At 46.0% G+C, this 20,646-nt stretch overlaps 1 protein-coding gene across 7 annotated transcripts in view; it reads left to right on the top strand.

Moving 5' to 3' along the window:
* The first annotated feature begins 909 nt into the window (after window positions 1-909).
* The window catches only part of LOC147019440 (anoctamin-7-like), an 88,084-nt gene continuing 68,347 nt past the window's right edge, over window positions 910-20,646 (top strand). For all 7 annotated transcript variants that reach the window (XM_085893949.1, XM_085893948.1, XM_085893947.1 and 4 more), the window contains exons 1-7: window positions 910-941; window positions 2,835-2,941; window positions 7,411-7,518; window positions 11,456-11,556; window positions 12,866-12,920; window positions 13,054-13,164; window positions 14,271-14,427. In XM_085893949.1, the coding sequence (XP_085750075.1) occupies window positions 7,501-7,518; window positions 11,456-11,556; window positions 12,866-12,920; window positions 13,054-13,164; window positions 14,271-14,427 (442 nt within the window). In that variant the 5' untranslated portion in view covers window positions 910-941; window positions 2,835-2,941; window positions 7,411-7,500. The remainder of the gene's footprint in view (window positions 942-2,834; window positions 2,942-7,410; window positions 7,519-11,455; window positions 11,557-12,865; window positions 12,921-13,053; window positions 13,165-14,270; window positions 14,428-20,646) is intronic.

Raw genomic sequence — 20,646 nt, 5'->3', positions numbered from 1 at the left:
ACTGGACCGGCACTCGGTGGAGCGCATACCTTCACCAGGTAAACAGTTTACCTTTTGTAACTCGGTGAAAGGTCTGATCTGGATTCGAACCTCCAAAATCGAATCGATTGGTCCTCATCACTCGCCCAACGTGTCCACCGAGTTCCATCCCAATCCATCCACAACCTTTTTAAGATTTGCTGCGATGTCATCGGTTTCGTCCCATCTCTCAACGGGGAAGAACCAGTGAAAAAATTCTCGGATCCGGATCCGGATCCGGATCTTCACCAAAATGATCCGTTGCTGTCCTTGGCCGGTCACCAACACACACAAAAAACAGTCACAACGATCGCTTCAAAAATCGTGTGGCAGACAGACAGGCAGGCAGACAGACACATAGGCAGACAGGCAGGCAGACAGACAGGCAGGAATACAGACAGGCAGGCAGGCAGACAGGAATAGAGACAGGCAGGCAGACAGACAGCCATACAGACAGGCAGACAGGCATACAGACAGGAATAGAGACAGGCAGGCAGACAGACAGCCATACAGACAGGCAGACAGGCAGACACACAGACAAACAGACAGACAGGGCTGAAAACATAAGGTTGTTGCACCTTCGGTGGTGGAGGTAATCAGTTTGTTTGTTTGTAAAGGAGTCGGGTGGTGGTTTCAGTAGGGGGGGGGTAAGAAAATCTAACTCTCCCTTTCTGATTACAATGAAAACACCAATGTTTGATTAGAGACACAGACTCGCTCGAAGATCATTTAAAATGTTCATTTGTGACTCGTTCAACTGAATGTAAAAGGATTGTGTGAAACCTCAATAAAGTGTTTTGTTACTGTAATTGTTGAAAACATTTACAATGATGGGAAAACAATGTCCCTGTGGTCTTGTTCTCACAGTTCGAAGATGTCTCGGGATCTTACCTTCGTGGGAGACCACGAGGCGGAAATAACCGGTGAGTTCACATTCAGAACCGTTTTCTGTTAAAATTATTAATATTGTGATTTTTTCAAACTGAAAGTGAAATCCACAGATCAGACACAGTCAGTCATCCCACCCTTGTGGAGGAGTGTGCAGTGAGATTTTTAATCAAACACTTCACAATGGTCAGGTGACCGGTATCAATACGGTCCACCTTCATGGAGCTCGAACACCTGGTGGGGTACAATCGGGGACTTTGTCCTTCACTCAAAAGGCAATGTTAATTTAATTTAACATTTTTCACGACTTGATGATAATTGTGAAACACACTGTGCTATTAGCCATGTTGGAACACCTTAACCTGGGGTCACAGTGTGCTGACACAAGGGATGACTGACACACAAAACAGTCCAATTCTTCACTGTGGGCCTTCTTCCAATCACAGTGACATAACTCATGACAACAGCCAATGGAAGGTATCAAGCCATTCATTATTTAATAATCAAGTGTCATAATGGTCCACCTGTGTGGTTTCTATCTCAGTCACACAACCCTGGACATGCGTTTTCATTATTTAATAATCAAGTCTCATAATGGTCCACCTGTGTGGTTTCTATCTCAATCACACAACCCTGGACATGCTTTTTCATTATTTAATTATCAAGTCTCATAATGGTCCACCTGTGTTGTTTCTATCTCAGTCACACAACCCTGGACATGCTTTTTCATTATTTAATTATCAAGTCTCATAATGGTCCACCTGTGTGGTTTCTATCTCAGTCGCACAACCCTGGACATGCTTTTTCATTATTTAATTATCAAGTCTCATAATGGTCCACCTGTGTGGTTTCTATCTCAGTCGCACAACCCTGGACATGCTTTTTCATTATTTAATTATCAAGTCTCATAATGGTCCACCTGTGTGGTTTCTATCTCAATCACACAACCCAGGACATGCTTTTTCATTATTTAATTATCAAGTGTCATAATGGTCCACCTGTGTGGTTTCTATCTCAATCACACAACCCAGGACATGCTTTTTCATTATTTAATTATCAAGTGTCATAATGGTCCACCTGTGTGGTTTTTATCTCAATCACACAACCCAGGACATGCTTTTTCATTATTTAATTATCAAGTCTCATAATGGTCCACCTGTGTGGTTTTTATCTCAATCACACAACCCTGGACATGCTTTTCATTATTTAATTATCAAGTCCTATAATGGTCCACCTGTGTGGTTTCTATCTCAATCACACAACCCTGGACATGCTTTTCATTATTTAATTATCAAGTCCTATAATGCTCCACCGGTGTGGTTTCTATCTCAGTCACACAACCCAGGACATGCTTTTTCATTATTTAATTATCAAGTGTCATAATGGTCCACCTGTGTGGTTTCTATCTCAATCACACAACCCTGGACATGCTTTTTCATTATTTAATTATCAAGTCCTATAATGGTCCACCTGTGTGGTTTCTTTCTCTGTCACACAACCCTGGACATGCTTTTTCATTATTTAATTATCAAGTCCTATAATGGTCCACCTGTGTGGTTTCTTTCTCTGTCACACAACCCTGGACATGCTTTTCATTATTTAATTATCAAGTCCTATAATGGTCCACCTGTGTGGTTTCTATCTCAAAGCGATGGATAAAGAGGCCAAAATAAACAATCCAAAATACAAACTACAGAATACACCCACGTGTCATGGAGCTGTGGTTGTGGTGGAATTCCTTCTCTTGGTATTGTAAAATGTTGTTGTTGTTGTTGTTGTTGTAATCATAAACATGGGGTGTACGCACTGCGATGCTCGGATGTTGAGCAGATTTGCCTTTTGTAGAAGTTTGTATTTTTTGAATGTGCCATTTAAACCAGTGATATTATAATTACCCAATTGACTTTAAACCAATGTCAACCAAACAGATGGTGTTCTCGTGTGGACAACTGGAAAACCATTTGATGAGGAGAAAGAAGCCAAACGACAGGGATTCATCGACTGTCTCCGAAGTTTGGGTGTCAAAGTAAAATTGGTGAGATTCAAATACTCTTGTAAAAGTCTTTCCAGTAACAAGCAAAAGAAGCAGTATGGTGGGAAGTCCTGGAAAACCCAAGTCTGGTGTTGGTGTAACGGTTCAGGTGGTTGGCTTCGGATCTTGGGATCCTGAGTTTGAGCCCCGTTGGCTGCTGAATTAACAGCAGGTGGGGTTGACTCAGCCTGCCAGCTTTCCGAGGTTGGCAAAATGAATCGCAGTGTACTCGTGGAGGGGCACAGCATCAGCGGCACAGCCACGCTTTCAAGAAATGATGGCGACCCCGGCAGCCAAGCTGCAAAACGCAAGAACAGAACAGATAGCAAACCCATTGTGCCTTTTGTGATAAAAGCACCAGATTTGACACAGAGATAGACAAATATGTGTGGATCAGATCTGTATGTAATTGGGGCATTGCTGATTTGGCCCACGGTGACTATGGCAGCCATCTTACAAAAATGGCCGCCCAGTGATTTTGCTACTTTGAGGAACTGTTTAATTCAGAAGAAGTGGATTGTTACAGTGGGGTTAATTGGACAATGATAGGTCCTCAGAGATTATTATTAATTAATCATTGCTAATCAGCCATTGCACTATATGATGTTATAAAATGAAATTGGAAGGTAATCACATCATGATTTTAAATGTTGTGACTTTAACTGGAGGTGACAAAAAACGATCACAGAACTTCAATATTTCAAACACCCTTCCACCATGCTCAAGATCTTCTCTGTTGAAGTGGTTCTTGTAGTTGCATATTTTATTTTGACAGTTGTTGAAGACTCATGGAGGAGCATCTTGTAATTATAACAAGGAGAAAAAGACATAAAGCGTCAGAGCCCCCGTGGTTTTAGTAATTTTACTGTCCGGAGTTGAAGGGCTCGCCATATTTACAAGATTTTAAATGTGTGTGCACAACTAACTTGAATGGTCATGTGACATGGACAATTGCATACGATTGGGTTGTTCGGTCATGAATATTAATGATCTGGTTCACCTTGTGATATTGTGTAAGATCGTCAGTCACGTGACACTATGATGTTTTTGATTGGGAATGCAAATTTCGTACACAAGAGATTCAATATTCATAAATTTTGGGGTAGATGCAGTGAATTACACAAACAGTAGAACATATATTAAGATTTATTTATTAATGTATAAAATAAATTATATAACTGGAGACAACAGAAAATTATTATTCAGTTGAAAATTCTGTCTGATCAGTTTTTGTAAACTCAACTTAAAGGTGGTGGGGGTGAAATTGATGAATAATCAGGATTTTTAAACATTTTCATGAAAGATGCTTCATGGTATAGGTATGTAAAAAAAAAATAGAACAAGATCAGGAAATACATCTCCAAGAAATGGTTGAGGACATGTTCAATCCCGGGTTTTTTACAACTAAAATGGTCACCAGTCGACCAGTCGGCCATCTTTGATCAGATCGCAAAATAAAGGGAGTGGCATGCGTATGCCATTGTGTAGTGTGCTTTTGCCAAGTTTGAATAAAATGGGACTATGCATGTCTGAGAAATGGTTGTGGGCACACGTTAAAGTAACAAAATGGTTGTGGGCACACGTTAAAGTAACAAAATGGTTGTGGGCACACGTTAAACTAACAAAATGGTTGTGGGCACACGTTTAAGTAACAAAATGATTGTTTTCACACGTTAAAGTAACAAAATGGTTGTGGGCACACGTTAAAGTAACAAAATGATTGTTTTCACACGTTAAAGTAACAAAATGGTTGTGGGCACACGTTAAAGTAACAAAATGGTTGTTTTCACACGTTAAAGTAACAAAATGGTTGTTTTCACACGTTAAAGTAACAAAATGGTTGTGGGCACACGTTAAAGTAACAAAATGGTTGTGGGCACACGTTTAAGTAACAAAATGGTTGTGGGCACACGTTAAAGTAACAAAATGGTTGTGGGCACACGTTTAAGTAACAAAATGGTTGTGGGCACACGTTAAAGTAACAAAATGGTTGTGGGCACACGTTAAAGTTACAAAATGGTTGTGGGCACACGTTTAAGAAACAAAATGGTTGTTTTCACACATTAAAGTAACAAAATGGTTGTTTTCACACGTTTAAGTAACAAAATGATTGTTTTCACACGTTAAAGTAACAAAATGGTTGTGGGCACACGTTAAAGTAACAAAATGATTGTTTTCACACGTTAAAGTAACAAAATGGTTGTGGGCACACGTTAAAGTAACAAAATGGTTGTGGGCACACGTTAAAGTAACAAAATGGTTGTGGGCACACGTTAAAGTAACAAAATGGTTGTGGGCACACGTTAAAGTAACAAAATGGTTGTGGGCACACGTTAAAGTAACAAAATGGTTGTGGGCACACGTTTAAGTAACAAAATGGTTGTGGGCACACGTTAAAGTAACAAAATGGTTGTGGGCACACGTTAAAGTTACAAAATGGTTGTGGGCACACGTTAAAGTTACAAAATGGTTGTGGGCACACGTTTAAGAAACAAAATGGTTGTTTTCACACATTAAAGTAACAAAATGGTTGTTTTCACACGTTTAAGAAACAAAATGGTTGTTTTCACACGTTAAAGTAACAAAATGGTTGTTTTCATACATTAAAGTAACAAAATGGTTGTGGGCACACGTTTAAGTTACAAAATGGTTGTGGGCACACGTTTAAGAAACAAAATGGTTGTTTTCACACGTTAAAGTAACAAAATGGTTGTGGGCACACGTTTAAGTAACAAAATGGTTGTGGGCACACGTTAAAGTAACAAAATGGTTGTTTTCACACGTTAAAATAACAAAATGGTTGTGGGCACACGTTAAAGTAACAAAATGGTTGTTTTCACACGTTAAAGTAACAAAATGGTTGTGGGCACACGTTTAAGTAACAAAATGGTTGTGGGCACACGTTAAAGTAACAAAATGGTTGTTTTCACACGTTAAAATAACAAAATGGTTGTTTTCACACGTTTAAGTAACAAAATGGTTGTTTTCACACGTTTAAGTTACAAAATGGTTGTTTTCACACGTTAAAGTAACAAAATGATTGTTTTCACACGTTAAAGTATCAAAATGGTTGTTTTCACACTTTTAAGTAACAAAATGGTTGTGGGCACACGTTAAAGTTACAAAATGGTTGTGGGCACACGTTTAAGTAACAAAATGGTTGTTTTCACACGTTTAAGTAACAAAATGGTTGTTTTCACACGTTTAAGTGACAAAATGGTTGTTTTCACACGTTAAAGTAACAAAATGGTTGTGGGCACACGTTTAAGTTACAAAATGGTTGTGGGCACACGTTAAAGTAACAAAATGGTTGTGGGCACACGTTAAAGTTACAAAATGGTTGTGGGCACACGTTTAAGAAACAAAATGGTTGTTTTCACACGTTAAAGTAACAAAATGGTTGTTTTCACACGTTTAAGAAACAAAATGGTTGTTTTCACACGTTAAAGTAACAAAATGGTTGTTTTCATACATTAAAGTAACAAAATGGTTGTGGGCACACGTTTAAGTTACAAAATGGTTGTGGGCACACGTTTAAGAAACAAAATGGTTGTGGGCACACGTTTAAGAAACAAAATGGTTGTTTTCACACGTTAAAGTAACAAAATGGTTGTGGGCACACGTTTAAGTAACAAAATGGTTGTGGGCACACGTTAAAGTAACAAAATGGTTGTTTTCACACGTTTAAGAAACAAAATGGTTGTTTTCACACGTTAAAGTAACAAAATGGTTGTGGGCACACGTTTAAGTAACAAAATGGTTGTGGGCACACGTTAAAGTAACAAAATGGTTGCCAGTTGGTCATCTTGGATAAGATCTCAAAAAGCAATGAAGTCCTAATGTAAGCCATCATTCATTATCTGTGTGCCAAGTTTGAACAACATTGGTAAATGCATGTCCGAGAAGTGGTTGAGGACCTGTTCAACATCGGGGTTTTCCAACGATAATGGCTGCCAGTCGGCCATCTTGGATCGCAAAACACAATGGTGTGCTTATGTAGACCATCGTATGTTGTCTTTGTGCTAAGTTTAAACAAAATCAGTCCAGACATGTCCAAGGTATGGCTGCGGATGGACGCATGGACCGACGAGATCCAATCCATGCGCCCCAATTTCAGACGTCGTCCATCGGGGGATAACGAGACCAAAAACTCACAGGAAAATGTTGGATGATGTCACCATCTTTTGGTCACCAAGAGCCTCATGGAACAAACCAGGTAGACTCTCCTAAGGTGGTTGGTCATTCAAGAAATAGTTAGTTTGTGCAGCTTGCTGTATCTTGAGTTGGCCACTCATCTTTTGTGAATGATGATTGGGCCAAAAGTTAACTCATTAAGAAACAACTCACGTGAAGCTGTCATGTAGTTTATCAAGGACTGATCCGGGATTACTAAGCATATAGCAAACGTCCTTAAACCTCCATCGTCCTGAAACATTTTGAGCATTGTGTAACTAACTATATTCATTTTGCAGGATTGCACTTCCAGCAATGATGTGCAAACACACTACTGCATCATCTACATCCCACTACAAGTGTTGGCATATTACCAGGAGAAACTAAACATGGACATTCCAATCAAGGTGAGGTGTTACATGCTCATGCGGTGCACGTGAATGTGAGAGCCAGAACCCCAACTCACCCCTATAATAATAAAAAAACATCCAATGGTGGTTGGGTTACAACAACAAGTTGGGAGATTTCAACAAATCAACATTGTGGTTCTTTCTTGTTCTTGGTGTCTCAATAAGTAAACTAGGTCGGTGGTTCAAATTTCACCTTTTTATTAGTGGGGGAGATGGGGTTTTGCAATCGTGTGTGTGTGTGTGTGTGTGTGTGTGTGTGTGTGTGTGTGTGTGTGTGTGTGTGTGTGTGTGTGTGTGTGTGTGTGTGTGTGTGTGTGTGTGTGTGTGTGTGTGTTTGGGAAGGATGAGGATATGATTCAATAACAGTTATTGCTTACTGAAGCCAATTGTTAAACAGACTTTATTATTTACAAAACCGACAATGTAGTACAATTCTTGTTTCCTGATCAATGAATATCCTAGCTATCCATCTTAATCACTCACCAATCCAGGGGTGCTTGATTGGTTCCATGACCGAGTGTGGTGTTTCATTTGGGGGGTGGTTTCATTGTACCCCTCAATTTGGGGTGTACCTTAGCTTTCGATGTGCCCCGTCGGCAGGCAAGGAGATATCCAGGCAGCCAATCATTTCTGCCCAGTTGGCCAGTTGTGTTTCCTGTTACCGACTGGTGCACAGCACTGTTCGTACCAACATTGCGGAATGAAGCAGGAGTCAGACAAATCGATGTCTCGAATCCCACACTGACCTGTACAGAGGATCCTTTCCCAAATTGCCCATAAATGCAGAGTCTTAAACAGCCCACACCCAGAGCAGCTCCCAACGTACAGCGGCAAACTTGTAGCATTGCTGCAGAAGCCACAAAAATGTCTGACAAAACTTGTTTATAAAAAGATTTAATGCTCATCTTTTTTCGAAACGACAAAAATGTTACGATGACAAAAGTTCAAATGGGAAAAAAAGGTCTTCGCATCGAACGACTGAAATGAGTGGAACGGTACTCCGACGACATCCAAATGGAGTTTCCCTAGATAAGTCTGCCAAGTGCACATTCGTGTAAGGTAGACCAACAAAAACGGACAAAAAACAACAAAAATCTACCGAGACACAACAATCCAGTAGATAGACAAGGAAACATCTTACAAACACCTTGGAGTAGAGGAGGGCCACCAAATATGTCGTTAAAAATGCGCAAAACAATGACAAAGAATACCTGCGTAGAACGAGGCTGATCCTGAAAATATACCTTTTTCCAAGGAACATCATCAAAGCCGTGAACCAACCAGCAGTACCAGTGTTCAAACACTAGTGTGGAACAGTAAACTGGCCAAAAACGGAAATCAGAAAACTAGATGTCAAAACAAGGAAACTCGCCACAATCCACAAAATGTTCCATAAAAATCAATGCATCCTGAGAATGTACCTGGTGAGAAAGGAGAAGGTGGCGGCCTGGTGGAACTCAACCAAAATGCACAGAATGACAACAGTAGGTTTGGCTCAGTCCGTGAAAAGTTCAACAGACAAACGAAACCAATTTGTATACAAACATGAAGACAACAAACCAGAGAAGGTATTGTCGTGTCCAGTGGGTTTTCCCCGACCTGGACGGATGGTCAAACAGTTCTCTTGGAGGCTCACAGCTGAGATTCTCGGAGATCATGGTGCACGCAGGAAGGAAAGGGCAGCAAAGGACGGAGACACAAGGGTTGTACTCAAACCCACAACAGATACACAGACACCGGCAAATTGAATAAATAATGATTTAATAAACAGAAAATCAACAGTTATCATGGAAATAAATCAAGACGCGAGGGAACCTAAATCTAATTTTGAGGAACCTCCACGCAGGCTCAGATACAAACAAGGGGACAGAATAAAACAGAAAAGATCCCTCCTTTATTTCAGCACTGACCTTCGGGTCCAGAATAAAACAGAAAAGATCCCTCCTTTATTTCGGCACTGACCTTCAGGTCCAGAATAAAACAGAAAAGACCCCTCCTTTATTTCGGCACTGACCTTCAGGTCCAGAATAAAACAGAAAAGACCCCTCCTTTATTTCGGCACTGACCTTCAGGTCCAGAATAAAACAGAAAAGACCCCTCCTTTATTTCGGCACTGACCTTCAGGTCCAGAATAAAACAGAAAATATCCCTCCTTTATTTCGACACTGACCTTCAGGTCCAGAATAAAACAGAAAAGACCCCTCCTTTATTTCGGCACTGACCTTCGGGTCCAGAATAAAACAGAAAAGACCCCTCCTTTATTTCGGCACTGACCTTCAGGTCCAGAATAAAACAGAAAAGATCCCTCCTTTATTTCGACACTGACCTTCAGGTCCAGAATAAAACAGAAAAGATCCCACCTTTATTTCGGCACTGACCTTTGGGTCCAGAATAAAACAGAAAAGACCCCTCCTTTATTTCGGCACTGACCTTCAGGTCCAGAATAAAACAGAAAAGATCCCTCCTTTATTTCGACACTGACCTTCAGGTCCAGAATAAAACAGAAAAGATCCCTCCTTTATTTCGGCACTGACCTTCGGGTCCAGAATAAAACAGAAAAAGACCCCTCCTTTATTTCGGCACTGACCTTCGGGTCCAGAATAAAACAGAAAAGATCCCACCTTTATTTCGGCACTGACCTTCGGGTCCAGAAGTAAGCTTCGGTTTCTTGAAAGTCACCAAACCGCTTTGTCACTGTGTGGGAAAATGTGCCCAAATGGCGCCAGGCCGCTCTCATTGTGGGAGGCATCGGGGAATTAATTTGTGCGGATGGTCCCTTCGTCAAGAGAGGCCACAAGCTGTCATGAATGTTCCTCCTCATGATTGGGGCGGTCGATGCCGCTCCTCTGCAGAATGCCGGGCTCACTCACCCAGAATGGTACAACACCAGGTTTCGAGGAACGTCTCACACGATGCAGCCCAACAGTCAAGAACTCGCGTCTTGCCCCGTCACGCGGGCAAATTCACAGCACGACACGAGAATAGTGTTTCTGTATTTCGTCGTGTCCAGACGTAGCCAGCCAGCGAGACCCCCCTTACTCGATCATGTCCTCCCACCACTGTGTCCTCCTCGTCCTCCTCCAGAACACCGATCCTGTCTCAATCCTCCTGTCTCTGCTGAACCTTCTGCCTCACTCGCTTTTGTTTCTTCTCTCTGGTCGTGTTCCGACCACTGATTCTATCCCAAACTGGGTCCATTCGCCACAAAACAGCACGACCTTGTTCTCTCCTCATACAAAGGGGGGCTTCCCAATGTTCCAGAGATGTGCTCTTCCTCCTCCTACAAATGTCACACCCATTAATCATCCACTCCAGGGGCATAGTTCACCAGCCGTCATTCCTGGAGGTGGGGCTTTCTGCCTGCTTGGACTTGCAGCTTGGTTGTTGTTTTAAGGACGTGATTCCTTTTTATCGCCGGTCTTGAAAATGCAAAAAATATTGGAAAAGGTCACAGGGGGCAATTACATGCTGGGGGAAATTATCCTTAATCCCTTCCGAATTAACACAGCACTCACCCCCTCCCGTGTGGTGACACGTTATACTTAAGCTCAATGTTTCCCGACTTAATTTACATCGAGGTATCTCCGACACGTCCATGGACCACGCTACTCTATACCATCATATCTTTCCTCTGAAATTCCTCCATCCACCCCACAAACATAACATTATCCCTAACCGCCTCTCCCCCCCCCCCAAACAAATACATTTTCTAAAGACAGGTGTTCAGCCCTCGCAACTTTTAAATGACATGGCACCATCACCATTCCAGATCCAGCATATTATGGTGCAAGCCTTGAACATTTTATTCTTCCCTTCCCTTTTTACAAATGGTAATTCCAGGGTACCTGATTTTAATTTGAAATGATTATTCGCAGATTTTAAACAAGGGGATTTTGAAGATGATAATTTTACCTTTTCATTTTATTTCCTGCAGAACTGCAGTTGCAAAGACCTCCATGAAAGCAGGATCTTGCTGCAACGGATGAAGATTCCAAACATATTGGATCAAAATATTCCAAAAGAAGGACAACACGAGTGAGTGTTTCATTGTTATTCTTTGGGTGGGTGGCTCCCATAATGTTTGGCTCCCACTGCTAGCTGTGACATGCTTCGCACTCCCCCCCCCTCACTCGCCATTGACTGAGGGCCCTGTTTGATGGGGAAAGGACCGCCCCTCGCAAATTGTCACTCGGCAAGGTCCCTTCCCTTCCCTCTCAAGCAGGCGTGAAGTAGTTTCTGCACCTAAATTGGTGCCTAACGACCTACCCAGACCCAGATGCTACAAAATAATATAAAAGAAAGATTACAGAGGAGAGAACGTTGAATCAGGTTTAAAGGGTTTGAAGTTTTTACACACACATTAGGGAGGGTGGACATCGTTTGTCCATACATGTAACGATGCATATCTCGTGTCACAATTAATTACTTTACACTTACTCTAAGTCTAAGACATTCCTTATGGAGCTAACTAAACTGCTCTAAGCAATGTTAACTCCTGGGAGTCATTGAACACCAAAAAGTGTGATTCATTCTTCGATCAAAGGGAAAGCCAGGTATGTGTAAATTGATGATGGCAAAAACTTGAAATAACAAATCAAGATTGTTAAAGACTAGCACAACCAAATGCCCCAAGAACATGGTTTCTCGCACATCTCATCCTCGAGGTGGCGTTCATGCCTCGAGCAGAGCCGGTCTTTCTGTTTACCGATAAAGAAGATTGTACTGAAGGGCATTTAGGACATCACATTTGTCAACATCAGATGGCTTCGTGCACACAGACTTCAAGCAGACACACAGCCGTAGCAATGCCTTAAGATGGTGCGTAGGTACTACTTATTGTTTCGACATCATGAAACAAAAGCACATTGAGTGATCCATAAGATCCAAGACGAGTAACACAGCCTTGAGCTATTTCGAGCCAGAACTGTGATATCTTCATCATATTAGATGGATAAGGTTCATTAATTTTTGAGCATTCATAGTTTTAATTATTGTTTGGGATCAAGTCCAATGGTTGCTTTATTTTGATGGAGATTAATTAATTATTAATTTGTTTTCTCCATATTCTCATAATAAAGTTTTGTTGAAAATTTGACCACAAAAGCTCAAATGTTAAAAAAAGTTATGGCCCGGACAGACACACACGTGCACACACACACAAATAAGTGATTGCCAAACCCCGTCTCCGCTGCACGGGGGATGGGCTAACGATATCTGGCTGTACTCAGATAAAATGATGTTTTGATAACAATGTTCATGCCAGGATGTCACAGATGATGATGAGGATGTAAAGAAAAATAAATTAAATGAATTGTCATAATTGCGTGTTCTCTGTGTGTAATAGATTGGGAGAACTGTGTCCATACTTTCATTATAACGAAGAGGAGAGGCTTCTTATTGTAAGTGTGCCAAATTGACAACACATCACATTTTATCAATTGTTTAAATATTCCTTGCTCCGTTCTTCACGTGTATTAACCGCTGCCATTTGGATGTGCATCAAAAATGTAATCCATTTCCCTTTGCTTTCAGACTCAAAAGATTTTTAACAATGTGGAGTATGGAGATGAGAATCTTGGCGAGGTTGGCTTGAGCCGCCTTCTGGATGAGGGCGTTTTCAAAGCACATTTTCCGCTACATGAGGTAAAAGGTTTCATTGTTTTATGACGTCATGGACATTCATCATGGCAAGTGGTTCATTCCATAAAATGCAGTGGTCACTGATCCATGTCTACGTACACATGTATACATAAACATATACTGTACATATATATTGGAACTGACTTGGTCTCCGGAATGGGCGACGAGAGACCACCGGAGATGAACTCCCAAAATGTGGAGCGGAGATGTCCTGCACAGTGGCGATTCCACGGTGCTGTGTGTAGGATTTATCAATTTAGCCACACAGGGGTTTCAGCACATGCTTCTGGTTTTACAGGGGAATCTGTTTTTGTTGGAGGGGGATTCCACGGCTCAAAATACACCGACAAAAACTTTAAAAATAACGGGTTTCACAAATAATAAGGATGGAGACACAGTGTGCGAACGAGAAAGCAGCTGACGGATAAATAATGTAAGAACCCGGTGGTGCACTTAGTCTGATGGAGACAGACTACGCTTAACATGCCAGACTTAGGCAGGGACATCGGACAAACAGGAGAGCACACAGGATGGTGTGGTGTGGGTGTATGGTCTTCCCTGTTCTGAAGTGTCCGGAGGCACGCCACAGGCTCGCCCTTCAGTCCCTTAAGGCCCTTCAGGCCTCCTCCACTAGTTTGGCGTGTCTCATCTGGCCTACCTGGCATCTCTCCCTGACGTCTTCCACGCGTGTGAGCGTCCCGTCATTTTAAAGCCAAATATGCTGACAGACTGTGCTGTGGTCTCTCCACTCACCCTACACGGGCTCTCGTGGGACTGAAATAACACATGTGATGCACAATCTCATCAAAACACATGCGGGGGTTTAACCTGGCACACTTGGACGTACCGTGGTGAAAATGTGGTCGTATGGTGGGAAGGGACGATGAGTGGGGGGAGTGGAGATTTGAGGGTTAATCACAAAGGGAAAAGGGAGAAGAGACAGTCACAAGGGTGTGGATGAGAGAATGCTTCCTGTACGTCTAACGGAGATTACAAAACCTGCTAACATTGTTTGTGAGATAATTGATGAACATCTCATTAACCACCAAACCATTTTTATGACAATATTTATTTATATATTTCTATATTTTTGTCCTTATCTTTTACAGAAAGAATGTGATATGCTGCCCAATGAACCATGGCTAACCCGGCATCAGATGCTCTCCAAATATTGGGCAAATTGGGGTTGTTGGTATAAATACCAGCCCCTTGATGAGATCCGTCAATATTTTGGTGTGAAGGTCGCCCTCTACTTTGCTTGGTTGGGTGAGTACAAAATAAAAGTTAACGTTTCCTAAAATGTTTTGACCACCCTCAACCCCCCCCCCCACTACCTCCCCACCCCCCACAACTCTTCAAACCACCTCCCCCATACCCATGAAGTCTCAACATCCTCCTCCCAACTCTGTCCCATCTTTGTGTTCCACCCCTCTGAACCCCAACATGTTGTCCTTTGTTGTTGTTTGTTGTACTTCATTCCTTCCCAATTTCATATCCAGACGATGGACAACGTCGTCGCCGAGTGCCGAAGGAAGGGAGTACTCAGTTTTTGTTCCGTTAATTTGTTTTCCTGTTTGTCTGGGTGAAATCTCCGCCATACTTTGACCTGGGAAGTTGAAATTTGGGGACAAAAGTGAAGAAGTGCCTTGGCAAAAATTGCATTTTAAATTTTTTGATAAATCAATTGATTAATTCCTTAATATGTAATGAAAAAGGTCGTGATGTCACGGCTCTGGAAACCCCCCCAACCCCTGTAAGACTCCAACCCCCAATCCCCACACATTAGATACATATTGTTGCGGATTCGCGCCCGCCGGCGTGCTGACGGCCACGTAACTCGAATCGCGGCACGTCGCCCACCGGACGGACAATCCAGTCGTGACCCTCTCGGACTAACGCCGGGAACCAGTCACGGGTGGACCTTTCGGTCTCACCGCGATCGAGCCAATCAGCCCCCGCGTGGGATAGGGTTGCTCGCCAAATTCGACCTACCTAAGTACCCACGCGGAGGGTAGACCGGGCGATCGCACCTCGCCGCAGGTCGACTTCGGACACGGGCCACTTAAGCGACCCGTTCCGTACTATCAGAATAACCGAGCGGTGTTATCGTCGACCTCGACGGTTCGATTAATTATCGGGCGTACTCAGCCCACTACCAACCCTTTACGTGAAGCAAGATGAGGATTCAATGGGAGAAAAAGACGAAGCGAAGCGGGAGAACAGTTCAATAATAAAGCACATTTATTCGTGGCACACGGGAAGCACACATTCAATTCCACCAAAAGCACACAAAAAAAAAAGAAAACACAATTCCATTTACACAAAAAGCAAATATAAAAGCGAAGACAATGCAGAGCTAATACCGACTACCGAGCACACGGCAACACTTATACAATTCTACTTCACAGACGGCGCCGACAACACATACCCAAAACCAAGGAAAGAATACCCTCAAGAATGAGGCGGGCCTGAGGCCGAGACCGGGTCGCGCCTACCCGTCTGGTGATGAGACGCGGAGCGGCGATGGCGCCTCACTCCGCGGGCCTCGCGGACAGTGTCTGGCAGGGGGTGGGAAAGGGGCCCCCTTGGTCGCACTATCTCAGCGCGGGGGGAAACAGGAGGGGGTTGCTGATGCTCGGGGTATAGAGGATCTTTATTATTCCTGGTGTGCGTCTCCACCTCGGCCAGGTCGCGCTGCCGGCCTCCCTCGGGCGTGCAGCTCCCGGCACCGTCGCGAGCACCCCCTCGTCTGCCTTCGCCGCTGCCGCCTCTCCGCCTCTGGACTCTCCACCCTGGACTCTTCTTTGGGCTCTCCTCGTTCGACTCTCTTCAGCTTCTCCAGCTACTGCAGGCTTCGGGCTCCAGACTTCCACACACACTCTGACTGACGAACACGGTCCTTTTATCCCCCCGTAGCTTCGCCTTTGACCCCCTCCCTTTGACCTTTCACCTCGCTCCCCATTGGCCCGAGAAAAAGTGGGCGTGAAGGCTTTTTGATCCACAAATTTGCATATATCGATCGTCCTGGAGGCGGGGCCAAATCGCCCCTCGCTCACCGATTGGACGGCAAAAAGTGGGCGTGTGTCATTTTTGATCCGTTTTTTGAAGCACAAAATCCGTGATTTTGTACACGCTGTTCGACGTGCGCCCTGCACGAGTCCAACACCGGTACCCACAGCGGGGCAAGAACGGTGGCGATGCTACGGTTGCGAGGTGTGACGGGAAGGTCGTGGCGGTTGTGGTGAAGCGGCGTTGTGGTTGGTGGTTGATGTTGTGGTTGTGGTGGTAATCATGGCGGTTGGTCCAAAATAAAGATAGTAAAAGAAAAACGGCTATCCTGAAGAGTCGCAGCTCGCATAAATGACATGTATTCCCACTAGACAATGGGTTTGGACCTAACTACACATGTACTTACCGAGATACCTCACCTAAGGGACCTGAATGGTGGTTTGCGAATTTGGTAACCACAACACTACCCCCTCCCCTTTTTACAGACTCGTCCCGAGTCGTCAAATTTTCGTGTGCCATCATGTGTAGTTTTCCCCTAGTACATTTTACCTACGGATCCCTGAGTGCGACATTCATGGTATTCGTGTCCCCAAAATAAATAACCTGAGGGCTGCGTAACTATCTAAACAAACTCACTCACACGGACGACTTAAATAAAATTGCCGGCGCTAGACAGACATGCCGGGGGGCGCACTCATATTTACAGTACATCTTAACCTTAACTTACAAATTTTACACTAAACCATGGCCCAGGATCATTGAACTCTGCAAAAGAAAAGCAGTTAGCAGGGAGCCAGGCTGCCCACATGCAGTCTCTGGCTCAAAACAATGCAGGTGACAGGGAACGTGGCTGGCTGCTCACACGCAGTCCAAGGCCTTCCCTTTTGAACTGAACGCAGTGAACCACAACGGTGCATGGGCTGCACAAACGCAGTCTCCGTGCCAGCTCAAGTGGCACACGCAATGAGCACAACGAATGAATGGATGAATGGATGGACGCAAAACACGGTGCATGGGCTGCCACTGCAGGCCCGTGTTGTAGCTGCCAACAGGGCAGTTCTTGCAGCTTGCAAACTGTTGCCTTGCGGATCCTGGCGCACATGGAAATGAACAGGGGGGGGGGCAAAGCAAAAATTGAACGGGGGCTGGTGAACAGGGGCAGTGGGCATGGCATGGCAAAGGCAGCAGGCAAACACAGCCCGCAGAAGAAGGCCGCTGTAGGCAAACACAGCCGGCAGATGAACTGGCCGGCACAGGCCTTGAAGAAAAAAAACAGCCAGCCGGCAGATGAAGTGGGCCGGCACAGGCCTTGCAGCACAGCAGCTGCAGACGATCCAGCCGGCACAGGCCTCGCAGCAAAACAACAGCTGCCGATGAAGTTGGCCGGCACAGGCCTTGAAGAAAAACAGCCAGCTGATGAAGCTGGCCAGCCTTTGCCGTTCAGTGGAGGTTGGTGGAGGGGGTGCGGTGGTGCTGGCCACTCGGAAGGCGGGCTCGGACCTACCTCCCTGTCTCCCTCCCACCTATCGCCTTTGCCTGTCACTGTACATACCCACTCCCTTAATTTGTGAAAAACCAATTTAGCCCCAACTTATTTTTTTGTTGTTTTTATTTCTACTCCCCCACTATAAATCGTCCCCTAACCCCCTTTATTGTCCTTGTTCGGCTAACCTATCCTGTCACCCAGCCTACTCCCAACCCCTACGTTCCCTTCCCGGAGGGGAATAAGGGAGAGCTAGCGTCCTGTGTCGAGGCCCAACGAAGCCTCAGAATGGCCTCCCCAGAGTTCGGCGATCTAACCCAAAGTGGGTCCAGCGGCCCACAACGAGAGCGAGGGGATGGATGGTGCGGAGGGGTACATCTCCTAATCTACCCTAACCATTTAACTGTTAAACTACCCCGGGGCTTTCAACAAGCGCCTCTCGCTTAAACTATTGGTTCTAACAACCCAGATTCCCGTCGCCTGTGTTGGTGTCCTCACAATTTCGGGCCTCGCCCCCCAATTTTCTCTCCGTGCCCTCACACGGTCTCCTGGCTGGGACACGTGGCTCCCTTTGGCAGGCACGACCCTCTGCCGAATCTCCCGCTATGGCACCCCCGGGCACTACACTGCCTCCGAGCCTACCAGCTCCCTAACACCGGGGAGTGCCCCCCATGGCACCTCCCCTGAAACGCACACGTGGCAGGCCGGCCTCCCGGGCCCCTTTCCGAGGGTCACCCGTGCCCACAACACTGCCCACGCGGCTAATGGCGCCCCGGGCCCCCGCACCAAGCAGGCGCACCCGTGCCCACTACTCTATCCCGGCCCCCCCATGGGCCCTTGGCCTACCGCGGCCGACTAGCCTGGTGCCCGGGGTACCCACTCAGCGATACTCACCTTTCGCAGCCACGCTCCCAAGCCCGTCAACAGGGCTCCTGCACCCCTCCAAATGGGTTTCGAGCCTACACTCCCACCAACAACAAAACGACTTCCATTTTTCAATTTGACTAACCCAGCTAACTCACTCTACACTGACCCCGGGGTCCCTTGGGCGGGAGTCACTCCTCCCCCCAATCACTCATCGCACCATGCATTCCCCATTCGCTCCACTCACACAGACCCGCTGGCCTCACTCACTCAACAAGTACTCACCTCTCAACTCTTCAACACACACACCGCTGAACTCTGCCATCCTCCTAACTACATCCCCTAACTAACTCGTGCTCCCACGTCGTCCCTTAAACGAGTAGCACGTTCCATTTAACCTACGTAGCTAAGCTACGTCCCCACTACACATTCACAAGTCTGTCACTGTCTCCAAAATAATCCCATTTTATTTCCCAACCTAAATCTCGCTATCATCCCTCGAACTAATCCATTCCACGGACTCCATGAGGACTTACCCCTGCCCCATGGAGTCGGTCTAACTAAGCTAACCCTTCCCCCTAACCAGTTTTCATCCTGTGCCCAGGGTCAAGGGGGTCTTCCACCCTTTGCCCAGGAATCCTGTGCACCCGAAAGTGAGGCTTGTTTCTTTTTTTTTTTTTCATGCGCAGCACCTGCGCAGCAACTCAGAGCTCGCGCACTTTACACCTGCCCGTGACGTCATGCAGCTGCACGTGTTCCTGGTCCCTCCTTGGACGGTACCATCCGGCAGAGATACCCCTCCTGCCGGATTCCAACCAAACGTGCAGCCATGACGTCACCGTGCGCATAAAAAAAAAACACAAGCCCCACGTCTCGAGGGGTTCCCCACGCGAACACATGTGCTCTGCCCGTTGGAGCTTAACACACACGATCGCGTGGAGAACCCGTCCGGTCCAAATCCGTTTACCTGCCTAAACTTTGTCCGTCCGCGGGATCGGCAAATCCACCGCGTGCGTTTCCGGACCGGGACTTCACTCTCGCAAGCGAGCACGTGGCGGTCTCGTGCGTTGCACAGCACGAACCGCGTGCTCACTGCTGGGTGAACCCGGCACGGTCCTCGAAACAGCTACAGCCGCTACTCGGCTTTCTCTCCTCTGTCGCCGTCTCCGTCTCCATTCCACCCACGCACACCTGCGTGTTACGACGCACACAGTCCACTCCATCACATTCACACGGGGAGACGCGGCTGCGTGCTCCCGCATGCCAACCGACATCTCCCTCTCATACCGCTCTCTCACACACACGGTCTCCCTGGCACACAGCAACCTTGCACACGGCCGTTCACTCACGCGTGCGGGGGCACTCACCCGCGGTGCCTCACTCGCACTCCGTGCCTCATCCACACACGCGGGGGCACTCACCCGCGGTACCTCACTCATACACACGGCGACACTCACACACGCGGTCTCTTCCACACACGGTGCCTCACCCACACACGCGGGGGCACTAACCCGCGGTGCCTCACTCACACTCCGTGCCTCACCCACACACGCGGGGGCACTCACCCGCGGTGCCTCACTCATACAGGCCGTTTCACTCACACCCACGGCCTCTTCCACACACGGTCCCTCACCCACACACGCGGGGGCACTCACCCGCGGTGCCTCACTCATACAGGCCGTTTCACTCACACCCACGGCCTCTTCCACACACGGTGCCTCATCCACACACGGCGTGCTGGGAAGCACGTACTCCGGCACCATCGCCACCACACCACTCACACACGGGGTCGCACTCACACCTTGCACCACACACACAGGGACAACCACACTGGGGATTTGTGTCCCCACAAGGGTCTCCGGGGCCTCTATACCCCCCCAAGCTCTCCGTGCACCCGTCCACAGCACTCGTCCCCTCAACCTCGCAAAGCACGACCGAACTCACCTGGTCGTGACTCACCTCAAGGGGGCATACTCCCTCCCCTCGTTCCTGGAGGAGGCCATCCAGGTGCTCGCACTGGGTCTCTACCCAGTCCGCCAGCTCACCCCCATTATCCTCCACTACCTCTGTGTGTGTGTGTGCGTCACTTACCCCGTCTTCCTCGTGTAGTCTCTCCTCTATGGTTCCCT

This window comes from Eptatretus burgeri, chromosome 9 (genome assembly GCF_056783735.1).
Source record: "Eptatretus burgeri isolate ZD-2024b chromosome 9, Ebu_testis_v1, whole genome shotgun sequence".
In the NCBI taxonomy this organism is placed as follows: domain Eukaryota; kingdom Metazoa; phylum Chordata; class Myxini; order Myxiniformes; family Myxinidae; genus Eptatretus; species Eptatretus burgeri.
The sequence above is the reverse complement of the archived record's forward strand: the minus strand, read 5'-3'. Positions and strand labels throughout refer to the sequence as shown.